We start from the raw sequence: 14126 nt of genomic DNA, 5'->3' as shown, positions 1-14126 counted from the left end.
CAGTAATATCATCAAAACTTCCCTGACTAGTCCTTGGGCTAATGCAGTAGTGTGGCCTCAATAGCCCTGCTGTAGTGTGCAGGATGCTGGGAATTATCTGTGCATGTGATGGAGAAATGCACAGTGCAGGGTTGAAATTCAACGTGCAGCGTGTGCTGCATTCCATACATCTTTAAAATAGAGTTTTGAATGACGTTTTTATTGCTCAGCGTTTAATTTGCGGGAAATTTTTTTTTTCAAAATTCCCAAAATTCCCGAGCTTAACTTCCCATGGAAAGTTTCCGGAAAGTTTCCGGAAATTTACCGAAAATTTTCCGCCCCTTTGCAACCCTAGCTACAACAACCCAGATAACTATTAACCGTGGTGAGCAGAAAAGCGTCTCAGAACTTGAAGAGGATGTGCTACAACTGCAGATGATGATTCCATTCCCCGCAACCAAGAAAAGAAATCTCAGGCTGCAGTGGCCACAGGCTCAGCAACACATTTGACGACTGGGGAAATTTAGCCTGGTCTGATTAACCTCCATTTCTGCTGAGGCACACAAATGGTCAGAATCAATCTTTATTTGAATGCCACAGCCTGTATGGGTATTAAACATCCCTTTACAACCACATTTTTTAATCTCTAAATGGCAACTGTCAGCATGATAATGCCCAATGTCACAAAGACAGTCGTCTCAAGCTGGTTTCATGAACATGACAGTGAGTTCAGTGAACTTCAGTGGCCTCCACCAGTCAATGTCAACATGGAGCAGAATCTCACAGGAAAGTTTCCAACATGTTGTGGAATCCATGCCATTAAAAACCTGAGGCAGCTTTAAGAGCAAAGGGAGGAGCTGAGCAGAATTTGTATGGTGTTCCTTATAAACCACTCTCTAAATGTAGTAGCTCTGTGCTCTGCCTGTAGGAAAAACAATGACCTTAGAATCAGTTACGATCTGGCGTTTGTCATCACATCACAGGATTTCGCCCAAAGTCTTTGACAAGGTATTTTGCCTGTGAAGACAAACCAGGATGCCAGTCGCAACCGCTCTGTCTCTGATCCTGCTGCCTCTCAGAGACCAAATGCTCTTAGTATTTTCACGAGTTCTCCCACTGCTGACATTGACTGGGACGTTTTTGATGGATGCCAAGGTTTATTTTTACGTGGCATAACTGCTCTTTCAAATAACTTAACAAGGAAAGAAAAAAATCCTTCGGGAACCCTTTTACTTTTTAGGTGTAACCTGTAGGTCAGTGCAAAAACGGGTCAGTGCCATGACTGGTGTTTAACAAGAAACAGGTTCAGTGGGGCTCAGATTAGATGGGGAGGCTGACTGCCAGGCCAAGTCAGTGAAGGATTGCAGTCAAGCCACCGTTTTGGAGTGATTGATAGATGACTACAATGAATAATCTGTAAGCATAAAAAAAATAATCAAATAAAATAAGAAATAGCAAAATAAATGCTTGACATTTCGATACAGGTTTTATTCATGTCTAATTCGATACAGTCTATTCCTACTTTCAGAGCCATATATTGTATGTTTTGTAGACTATATTATTAGAGTGATATACATTTGATACTTACTGAATTGTATTGCAGACAAAGGTCAGGTAGTGATGGCAATTTTTTTGGGAGACTGAAAATGAGACAATAAGATAGAACTAGAATATTGGCAGCTCTGTCTTTGAGATGCAGACTGAGATGAGGAGAGGTAGAAGAAAGAGAGGACAGGAAGTGTATGTGTTCTGTCAGACTGCGGAGTAAAAAACTGATGTGTGTGTCTGGTTACTGTTACTCGGACCAGACCTATCTGCATGACCTTTCCTTTCTCTCGTTATCCCCCTCTTTGCCTTTCTTTTTGTGTCCCTCTTTGTCTTTCTCGCTTTCTTCATCCCTCCCTTCATCTCAGTCTTTTTTCCGTGTCAGTGCAGGTATTGCAGATGTGAGTGTGAGAGGGCATGGAGCTGTCACAGTAACTCGTCCAAATTCAATTTTGCCTCATGAACCAAGCATGTGATGGATGGAATGTCTGTTCCTTCACTTAAGAGAAACCTATTCATTCCGGTTGTCTCCTGCTTTCAGCTAATCACTTACTTTAGTTTTGAATTTTATATTCTATATCTGCTTAGTTCCAGACTCTCTATCATCTATCTTGTTCAGCAACTGACATTTAAACATAATCTGTCATGGTTGTTTTTCAAAATGTCGCTAATATATCAAATGCAGGGAGATAAAGCGCTTTCATCTTTTGTAAACTACATTATATCAGAAAGTTTCATTATTTTCCATCCTGGTTGTGTTTTGTTGATGCCAGTGAAATTTCTTATTTAGCTTGAAGGATGTCAAGCAGTATATTGAGCCCAAGGATGCCCAAGCTGAATCCAAAATCATAAGAACAATTTCATACTGTAGATACAAGCAAGAAAAGTCATTTATTTTGGGTCCTCTTGCCTTAAATCAAATTTTACATGCAGTGTATTAAGACAGTATTAAAAGAAACAACTGAAATATCACATTGACAAACATATTCAGACCCTTTACCAAGTACTTAGTTGAAGTACATTTGGCAATGATTACGTCCTCAAGTCTTCGCACACCTGTATTTTGGGCTTTTCTTCAGTTATTCTCTGCAGATCCTTTCAAGCTCTGTCCGGTCGGATGAGGACGGTCAGTCGACAGCCATTTTCTCTGCAGAGATGTTTGTTGGGTTCAAATCAGGTTGAGGCCACTTCAGGACATTTCAACAGTTGTCACTAAGCCACTGCTGCATTGTCTTGGCTGTGAGTTTAGGAACAATGTCCTGCTGTAAGGAGAACCTTTTGCCCAATCTGTGGTCCTGATCCCTCAAGGTCAGCCATTGCGTTCTTGATCACTTCTATTACCGAGGCCCTTCTGTCATCATTGCTTAGTTTGTCCAGGTGAACAGCTCTAGGAAGAGTTGGTTGTTGAATATACAAAAGGGAGACTCCACCTTCAAGATGTGGAAACATTTAAGGCTGCAATCGTTGCCAAAGATGCTTCAAGTACTGAGTTAAGAAGTCTGAATACTAGGGTCAATATGTTTTTGCCTTTTAATACATAAGCAAAATGTATTAGAGTTTTGTTTTTATTGTTTATTTATTATAAATATGTATGCATTTTAGCATATTGGAGAAGGGGTCTGAAAACTTTCTGAAAATATTACAGCAGAAACCTTGTTCACATCTTTACTACTAGCTTTAGCTCTGGCAATAATAACAGATATGACATTTCAGTTTTTGTGACCTTTCTTAGTGGTGAAGGGGCCTTGGCTGTATGATCCAGACACCGTTAAGACAGGAAGTTTAGTCTGTTTTAGTATGGTCGCCTGTCAGCAGAGATTAGTAGTAATGTGTGGCTGTCATGGGAGATTAGAGGTAACTGAGCTCTGGAGACCATCACTGTCAATATGGGAAGGTCAGACTCGGGTCTCTTTTTACTGTCTAATGTGTCTCTCACTCTAACCATGTGTCTCTCTCTATAACTTTCGTCATGCCATCCTAGTTTGTCCGTCCAAATAGTTTTTTTCTCATCTTTTTTTCCCCTTTCCGTCATGTTACTAACTTCCATTCTTATTGTTAACAGACTTTCTTCCCTTTTTCTTCTCTTTATTGCTTCTTTGATTTATCTTGTCTTCAATTGTCTCCCCCCCGTCTCTGTACTGTCAAGTTCTTCTGCACTCATCAGGTAGTAGGAGATATAAAATAGTTATGTGATGTTTTAGACTTTAGTCTCGATTATGAAGTTCAAGAAACAGACAATCATCAAGATTCAAAGTGGCAAACATGTCTTGGTAACTTTGGAAGGATACATAATAAGCAGTAGAATGAATCGTAAGTCATTCCCATTGGTGCGAATGATAATCAGTCCTCAATGAATCATGTTGTTGATTGTTCAGCTGTTGTACAACAATCACTTATAAATGATTAGTCAATTTATTAGATTAGTTGAAGAACAGAAAACTTATTCAACTGATTTGATTGATAAAATATTTCTTATTTTCTTATTTTTCATGCAAAACATTGATTTCTCTGGTTTCAGGATTTGCTGAATATGATGTTGTAATTAAAATATCTTTGTGTTTTGGACTTATTGTTGAAGAATCATTTGAAGAAGTCATCTTGGCACTTTGATCTTGTTATGGGAATGTTTCATTGTTTTTTGACAATACAGAGACTATAATTACAAGGTGATCTATAATTGACTTTGAATTTTAGAAGACCTATGTGGTCAAATATAATTGATCTTAGAATGTTTACAGGCATATAGACAGAATAGTAACATGGTTAGACAATGGCACTTACATGAGTATGTCAGTGTGTCAGTACCTAGCATTTCCCTTTATTCATTTATTTGTCTGTCTCAGACCTCTGTCTCTTGTCTTTGCTTCTTTTGTCCTCCGTCCATTTATCCCCCCCTTCACTGCCTTTCCTTAAAGAGATGAATTGATTGACTTTGATGTAATCCATATCCCCCCGCCAGTCTTAAGAGCACCAAGGGTCCATTTTGTGACAATCAATATTTGACCCTACAAATATCATTTGGCATGTGTTCTGAGAGGTCCACTCATTTAGAGTTCCCCTCACCCTTACTACCACCTTTCTCATTTTATCCCCCAGTGGAACCATAGAGGCTAACATGACAACGTGCTTAATGTACATATGGATTGATGGGCCCTATGAAATGGAGTGGATGGTAGATTTGAGGACTGGGAGTGCACCACACACATCATAATAATACATCCAGTTATAAATGTGTTTTATTTGCATAGCTTTCTGCAGTGTTGACTTTTCCCTCCATTTCTCTATCCCTCCAAGCTTCAGCAGCAGCACTGGCAATAGTGCGGTGTGGTTCATCCATCAGCTTCTCTTAAATGATGATTTTATGCAGTGGGCTGATGAGATGTGAAGAGGAAAGAGACACTATCATATGTTACCTACATGCACACAGAGATCTGAAAATCAGCCACTTATTGGCTATTTGGATGCATGAACACCAGTGTGTTCACTGAAGGGATATGAAGAGAAAGGATCATTCATTAACTTCTTACACATTCTGCCTTTCACAATCCTTATAGATGTAATGAACACAGTGAGCAGTGCACACGCACGTCTTCCAGAACAACATTCAGGAATGAGCTGTATAACGATGCTGCTGCAACGTGTAATCAGCAGATATGAACATACACATGTAAATGTCTCAGGCTGTGCTGATGAATATGGAGGATTTACAGATTTACGGTCTTGTACGAAACCCTAAGGATTTTAACATAGTTAATATTTTAGATTTACGCTCTCTTTCCGATCGTCTGTTATTGCTTTGACTTTTATCCTCCAGTACACTACACACTTTTTTAACAGCAGCCCAGGAAACTCACAGACCATTTGCATGCATTGCATATCAGCTCGTACTTGACAATGGTAAAAGATTATTTCATTATAGTTTCTTTGATTGGATAGTTGTTGAGGACACACAGATGCTAACACATATAATGTTTCAATATATATTGCACTGAATTAAACAATAGTTAGACATGATGATGTTCTGGACCTTTGCTTGAGGACAGTTTCTCCATCTGGACCTCTCTGAATTTTAGTTGACTACCCCAGCTCTGCTTAATGCACATGGACCACCTGCTTCTTATTTTAATAAAATTAAATCTAAAACAATGTGTATGTGGCCAATTGTGGCATCTGTTTTTCTAATTCTGCCTCGTCATCATTAGAATTTTAAAAGTAGAGTTTTCACTATTTAAAACTACATTGTTATAAATTTAGCTCTGGAAACTTTTGTCTATTTAAAAAACATGCAGGTTATCTGAAAGATACACATGAATATAACGTCACATTTACATATGTTCATTCTTTATTTCTGTTTATTTCCATGATTTTATGTTGAGCACTGTTCTCATCTAAACAACCTATTAGTTCATTACACTGAGTGGAAGTATGCTCCTGATTTTGTCTGAGAGCAAACTCTGACGTGACTCAGACTGATGCCACATGCACATTACAGTGACGGGGTGAAAAATTCATTTTGTGAACTCAACAACAAAAACATATTCATCTCTCCTCTGTCTTGTTTTCTCATCTTTCTTTGACACACACAAAGAAACGCACACGAACTTGTGTCTGAAGTGTGGCGTGATTAGCTTAAGGTCTGTATCTTGTCATCACAAGGATTATTATTAGACCTGATTTTTGCTGAACTGTGACTTCATCAAAATAGCATTAGCAGTTTTAAGACAGTTATGTGTGTGCGTGTGTGTGTGTGTTTGTGTATACACACATATCCCTCATCTATCATTGAGACTTGCTTTAGCTTTAGAAGCAGGACAGCTGCAGACTCTATTCTCGCAAAAAAAAAATTCTTATCTCTGTCCCATGTCTCTGGTTTCATCAACTGTCTGATAAGAGGTATTGACACTGAGACACTTTGACAGAGAGATGTTTCCCTGGTCTTTTCAATACCAATAAATGCCTGAGATGTTGTTATCAAACTCTAATGAAACAAAATTAATTTTAGGCTTTGTAATCTACAGTTTACCCCTAAACTAATACAAACAAATATGTAGAGCATTGTACATGAAATGTTAAAATAAATGCACATCTTTTCTGCATCGTTTCCTCTATAAAATGTTTACTTTTAAACTTTGTTTTAGGTCACGTATCAAATCTTTGTGTTTGAGAGTTTGTCACCAAATTCCTCACACACATTCCTCCTATAAACAAAGAACTGGGGGACAAGTGGTTGATTTACAGATAGGTTTAACATCTACTCTAAACAGTTTCTGTTGTTATTCAGTCTCTGCAGGCGTGTTGTATAAACACACTCAGGTCTTTGCTTCTGCACCTCGTAAGTTATGATGCTGTGTGAAAAGCTAATATCCCTTAAGCAAGACAGGGAGTGATGTGACCGGTTCCAAGTTTGTATCATGTTGTGGATGTAGATCTGTGTATCTTCTACTGATGGATATGTGAAGAGTACACAGTATCACATTGCAATTGCTCTTTAGGTATTCACCCAAATCTTTTAAGAGTTGGCTTTAATGGGAAAAAGAGCCCTGAACACTATCTTCAGTCATTTGTGTTTGTTTTCTACAGACACCCCCCTGCTGGTGAGAAGTAGCAGTGAGTCAGCCCTCAGCCCCCAGGTGACAGAGACAGAACCCTCCCACAATGCAGACGCCTCTGAGATGGTAAGATCCAAAGACAACTGAATGTAAAGACACAAGCAGTTTGAAACACACGTTGTTATTACAACACACAACCCTAATGGTCACACAAATACCTTTAACCAAGGGGTGACAACATGTGGGATAGCAAGTGTACACACACTGGAGGTCGCAGGTCCTCTTATGCCCTGAGTGTACTATAAAGTAATCTACATCTATCACACAGCCATATTAACCCAGACCACATATCAGGCAGTGGGTGATTGAATAATGCATATTTTTGTGGATTGACTCAAAGTGGGTTGGAATAATGTGGATATTAAAAAAAAAACCTGACCTGCAAAGACTGCTCCATCTCTGGAAGACGAGCATTGATGATGAAAGCAAAAGTAGGGAAGAGACTGACTGAGCAAGTGAAGAAGAATAATTACTTCTCAACCTACCTGTGATAGGAGGCAGCAAAATACCATAATGATCATCATGCCCTTGCACAAATGTGACTACACTCACAAACGGTCCCACTTTGCAGCCCCTGAGAAATGGATATTGGATTATTTCATTAAGTCCCCACATATTGCACTTTTGCTAGCTTTCATTATATCATTTTTAAAGGGGTGTGGCCGACAAGACATATAATTTCTTCCCTATAGTCTTCTGTCAGCTCATGTGCTTGTGTAGGTTCATCAGGTTCTGTGAGATATTGATTTAGTACGATGCATCCACATGGACACTGAGTCCTCCGTGCTGTTGTAATCTAATTGGCAGATTTCCATTAAATATGCTGAGCACATTAAGACTCTCGAGGGGATAAACACTTTGATTGTAATGACCCCGTGGCCTTTCTTCAAGCAGCTTTCCCAGGACAAACTTCATTTTCACATCATTGCTGAAGCTCGACAAGTAGCAAATGATCAATATAAATTAGTATACTTATTGTTTCACTATCTACTTGTCTATGTCTTTGCAGCTAGCGAGATAAAATTTGACCACAAGGAGTAATAAACGTTCTTGTTTTTTATAATCATTGTGAAACCATACATACAAAAGTCTGACCACAAAAAATGTCAGATTCTTCTTTGCGTACAGAGCTGTCCGTGCAGAGAAAGTTTTATTGAGATTTGCTGAGTAATTGTATAGATCCTGTATCTGCCGTATTAACCGGCTCTGCTCCAAAAGTTAATGGGTTCTTCCTTGGGCCAAACCCCTTAAAATCTGTTCAGTAGTTTTCGTGTAATCTTGCCAACAAATAGACAAACTCCAATAAAAACCTAACCTCTTGTGGACCAGATGAGAAGCAACTTACTTGGTCAGTAATGTGTGTTTGTGTTTGTGTGGCTGCATGTGTTAAAGTGTTGGGGGGTGAGATGTTGTCAAGTATCTTATCTTCTTTCTGAGTCAGTCACACTTTGTCACATCAGCCTCCTCTAACAAAGACGAATGACTCTATAGATTAATTTCACCCCTTTCATCCTTTTTCTGTCTTTCCCGAAAGGGCAGAGGGCAAACACTTGTTCCCTTCTCCTTTTCGCCTCTGCTCCCCCCGCCCTCCCCCTCTCCTCCTCCCTTATGACTGCTGGCCAAACATTTTATTATTCTATACTTTCAACAAATCTGCCCAAATGGTTTCAGAATTAATAATGTGGGTCCATAATACCTAATATTTAACTGCGACAGCATTAGCTACTATTCACCTTGTTTTACAAAACCCACCTTTCTATGACAACTGTATACTTCTTTTATTCTTTATACTATTTTATTCTTTAAGTCAGCTTGCAGAATGTGTTTTACCAATTTAAGAAAAAGTATTGATCATTATGTGGTGATCAGTGTTGATATTATGGTGTAATTCCTTTGGCCCGAACAAACGTGATCACTGTGAGCGGTTTGCACTGTTCTGAATTGCGGCTGCCTCACAATTCTCTATGCAGGGAAACCCCTCACTTTGCCACTGTGACCTTTTGACCCAGCCTCATGTCTAACCCGCTGCTCCATGCTGTCTGCTTGCTCTCCTGTGAAGCTAATACATGTTTTTTGCTCCATCTCTTATTTCCTCTTTGTGGAAATACGATATCTGTGGAACTAATCACCTAAATCCACATTTATCCATGTTTCTTTCCATTGCTGGAACATCCCTCTGTCCAACTTTTCAGTTTGCTTCCTGTGTTCTGTGTTCAATACAAAAACTCCCCAAAGGTAAAACGCATGCAGTGCATTTAAATTGCCCTTATTTGTTGTGTTAATCCAAATTACTCTTTAAATATACAGAAGGTCTAGGTGGAATACAAATACTGTTAACTTTTCAAAACCGTCATTGGAGAAATGCTTACAGACCATATTTAGTAACTGTGCCTTAAAACGAGACATTGGGACTGTAATTGTGTGATGTCACAACTATACATGGACCTCCCTCAGCCACACTCAAGTACAGCCCATCTGGAACCTGTGTCTAGAGAAGTGTGAGGGATTAAATGTAAAACTATATTGACAGGGTTCCAGTCTTCATATTTAAAACGTAAAATTAACCACTGGAAAAGTGAAAGGATTAAAAAAAGACTTAGATGCAACATTATTTGCACTCACATACTAAGAAGGAGCTGCGCCATCTGTCAAATTTAGGTGAGGCTTCTTGTGCTGTATGTACTTTATACAGATGTTCTTGTTTTCACTCATTTAATAACACTAACGAGTCAAACACAGGGACAAGCATTTATATACAAGAATCTGGTTATAAATATGGTGACATAGTCAGTTCCAATGTATTCTTCATGACTTGTTATGGTAGAGTTGTAGTTTAATATTCCCTATAGACAGCTGGACTCAGCAACTCCCTCAAGTTCACTGGTTAAAGGAACGCCACGCCTGATTGGACTCTTGAGTAGTGAGCGCTGTACCCTTGAGATTCCTCACCGGACAAACATCTTTTTTTTTACCCCTGCTGTATTCCTCGTGGACCTGCCTGTTTGCAAGGTTCAGTTCTTTTGGGGAATGTGATTGGTTCTCAGAGGTGGCCACTCTACCGGCTCAATGTTGCTGAGGGTAACCTAACATGTTAATGACAACATGGGACGTTTAAAGTCCTGCCCACACCTCATGTTATGACAACATATGCTGTGTCCCAATTCAGGGGCTGCATCCCTCTGAGGCTCCATTGACGTCCGGTTGCGTAACAGCGGCGCGACTAGAGCCAACCCATTTTGAAGGCTCCTTCAAATGCAGCCAACAAATTTGTCCTTTTATGCTCAAGCAACAAAGGCTCCTATGGTTAGATCCTTCTCTGGCCAACCCTTTCCCAGGACTTCACTTTGGTGGCAAGCTGTTTTTCCAATTAATAATGGTGGTGGCAATCGTTGAAACCAAAATGTCAGATATTTATATAAATATAGATATAAGTGGAGTCTAAACCGCTAATAGTACACGTTAAAAAAACCAAGGAGCATTAACAGTCTCTGGTCGAGTCCACCTGCAGCTCTGTTGTCAGGTGAAGGCAGGACAAGCTGGTGACGCAAATCATAGAAATCCTCCGTAGACCAGACTGTCGGTTTGGCCTTTACACTCTTCAAGGCCCACGAAGGAATTGGGATATAGCTTTAATTTCATCCATCGCTCATGTTGCTTATATTCTAACATTGCCATTGTTGTTAAGGCCAAGTTAATTGCTGGAGAGAAGGCTGTTTGTGTTGATACTGCACAATTTACTATCAGTGGTTGTTTGATGTGTGGTGTTAAGTCCCATGGGCACGTGCAAAGAAAACAGCACATTAATTTTGACAACCGTATATATCATGCCATAACAGTTTGACCAGAAAACATCAGGGTCAGTGTCTCCATCTGGCAATCACATAGATTGAACTGATCACAGGCAAATAATGCAATTTCCCCACTAGGCTGGAATGTATTTACATTTTTTTGACCATCTTCAACTTGAATGTTGCTTGAAACTTAAATAAAAGTTCATTTTCCTTTCCCATATCATTGGAGCCTGTTCCTTTAAGTAATAACTTTCCAAACCCCTTGGTTTAGCAGCAATGAAACCCGGTTGGACTAATAAATACAAACTGCTAACACTAATCCACTAATCCTCTTTTTGGTCTAATGTAAGTGGAAGCTCAGGAATGTACATCATGATGTTCTGAGCTCACTCTCCACTCCTTACATCTTAGCTCTGTTTTTATTGCACACTATCGCTTATGTGGCTGTCAATATGAAATATTGCTGGGTGTCAGTTACACAGTAGGCCTATGCAGACTTTGTGCGTCTGGGTGTTTATGTGTTGGTGTGCCCACACGTTAGCATGCATATATGTAATTTCAACTACCCCAGCTGTGCTTGTGTCTCTTTACAGTTCAAGCCCGCTCCTCAGGTTTCTGTGCTCACCCAGTTCACATATAAAGTGGGAGAGCTTTGATCAGAATAGTTTTGCCTGGAATTAGAATTGAAGTCACGTGGTTTCTGCTGCTTAATAAAATACACAATATTATTTTAAATGGCTGTCAACAGACTGAAACTCACACATTATAACTCTTTTGTTAACTTTGCCCAAAATAACAGAAGCATTTTAGCTGTGTCACACCACCAGTTATTTAAAGTTTTATTTGCTGCCGTTCATCCAGGAGAACATTAGATGTGTAGGTCTCCAAATACTTGTCTGTAAATGCAGGTTTAACATGAGTTGTAATATAGTTGATGATTCATCCACTGATATTTGAAAAGATCAATCAATCAGTCAAACTTTATTTGTATAGAACCTTTCATACAGTTCAAAGTGCTTTACAATTGACCAACTTGCCCGGAATAGGTCAAACAAATAAAATAAAAACGCTGACAGTGAAATATAATGAAATACATTTTAAAAGCTAAGATATCGATAAAGTAATAAAAAGGAATACAAATAAATACATAAACCGCTGTCATGTTGATGGAGATTTATACTCAAGTTTAAGATTTCAATATTGATATGAATACATTTTATAATTTCAATGCATCATAAGTATGGAAATAACCACTGATCTACTATTTTTCTACTATTTTTTCTGTCCTCCGTGCTTCACATCCTTCCTCTTTCCAAGCCTCTTTGTTCCAGACCTGCTCTCCTGCAATAACTAACTGTTACCAATGTATATAAAGGAAGTCTTCTTCAGCTTTCCCCTCTCTTCGCCCTTATATATCATTTGTCTTCTCTTCCTCACTTTCCCTCGCTCTGTCACTCACATACTCTCTCACGCAGTCATCAACACACACACACACACACACACACACACACACACACACACACACACACACACACACACACACACACACACACACACACACACACACACACACACACACACACACACACACTCAGTCACTTGCTCATAGGTCTGTCTCCTCTCAACCAACCAGGTTCAGATAGAGGTAATGGCGCTAGGTAATTGTTCAAATTGTCACTTGGCCTTTTGCAGAGAGCGATGAGGGGAAGAAAGTACTCCTCTTGCAGTAATTCTCTGTCTTTCTTCTCTCTCTGTCCTTTCTCCTACTCTCTGCCCCCTTTCTTTATTTAATTTCAATCCAGAAAGATTTACTGGTGCAGCTCTTCCTTTCTAAATGCCAGGCTCAAATGAGTACAGTGAGGCACAAAATCACTCTCCCTATGCTTTCCTTTCTCACTTCCGCTCTTGCTTATCACGCACGCACGCATGCAAGCACACACACACACACACACACACACACACACACACACACACACACACACACACACACACACACAACCGTGCAGGTTAGGTACAATCTGTTAATCAAGCTGGGAGTATTTGTTCACGCCTAGAATCCCATTGGGGCTAATAAGGCAGTCCAGCAGTGCAGCATCATGCTATACAGGGTGTGTGTAAGTGTGTGCATTCATCTGTATATGTGTGTCATGGCCTTTGTGCAGGTTCCCTCCCTGCATGTTTGTAAGTGCCAATTTTATAGAAATACATGTATCTGCAGTAGGTGCAGAACAATCCTCCAAATTAACTGTTTGTTAATTTTTAAATAGAAATAAGTTTGTTACATCTGTAAAGTAGAGAGAGATCAATAGGCTTCATGTGCAGCTGTGGTAGCAGGGTTAGGGTTGTACCCTGGTTTTATGTGAATGTGTCTGCTCTTTTGTGTTTACACCTTTCCTATTTCCCTTTGTGCTTTCCCCCCGCTATGAGTCATAGTCATAGATTCTGCCAAATATCTGACTGTCTGCACTAAACAATACAGTGACAGGACATCACTGTTTGTAGGAGGTCACACTACAGATACTCGAGGGGGGCTGGGTATCGTTCTAAACACTTTGAAACTCGACTTTGATCGCAGTTCCTGAATGAGAGGAAGACGGGCGTGGTCAGTTCTTTTTTGCCGCCAATTACATAGCAACTATTTCCTCTTAAATTATATTCCATGCACATTTAAGTGTTTCATCAAATTTGTCAAGTTTCTGGTCCTGGCAGCAATGTCCATTTTGCACATATTGTGATGCACATTTTTGTAAAATGAAGTGGCACTTTCGATCTCTTAGACATTTTCTACTCTGCAAGTCACACTTAAGTCAGACGTCTCAAAATACACACAAGATCCTCCTCTCTGGTTGGAACATAATTCATACATTTTTTCACTGTAAATCCATCAGTAACATGAAGGAAAACACACACGTTGTCATTTGTCCTTAAAATGAGAAACTGTACAAAGGACATTTTCTTAAAACACATTTTAGGCATTGATATACTATATGAGATATTATATTGTAAAAGGGATATAGTTAGATGAAAATAGTGTAATGCTGTATTTTGAATATTTTTTGTTTGCTTACCTGTGCAGCCCTCTTGGCCTTTGACATGGTATTTATCAAAACACATATTTATTTTGATTCATCATCCACATCCACAAAGAGATCAGCCAAGATAGATTACCTTATGTTTATTGCTGACACAAACACACACACAC

General features: G+C 39.3%; 1 protein-coding gene across 4 annotated transcripts in view; it reads left to right on the top strand.

Moving 5' to 3' along the window:
- Window positions 1–14126, top strand: part of pard3bb (par-3 family cell polarity regulator beta b) — a 198518-nt gene that overhangs the window by 43006 nt on the left and 141386 nt on the right. For all 4 annotated transcript variants that reach the window (XM_035174412.2, XM_035174410.2, XM_035174411.2 and 1 more), the window contains exon 5: window positions 7105–7199. In XM_035174412.2, the coding sequence (XP_035030303.2) occupies window positions 7105–7199 (95 nt within the window). The remainder of the gene's footprint in view (window positions 1–7104; window positions 7200–14126) is intronic.

The sequence above is a fragment of the Hippoglossus stenolepis genome, chromosome 13 (genome assembly GCF_022539355.2).
Source record: "Hippoglossus stenolepis isolate QCI-W04-F060 chromosome 13, HSTE1.2, whole genome shotgun sequence".
Lineage (NCBI taxonomy): Eukaryota > Metazoa > Chordata > Actinopteri > Pleuronectiformes > Pleuronectidae > Hippoglossus > Hippoglossus stenolepis.
Note: the sequence above shows the minus strand (reverse complement) of the source record. Positions and strands in the feature narration are given on the sequence as shown.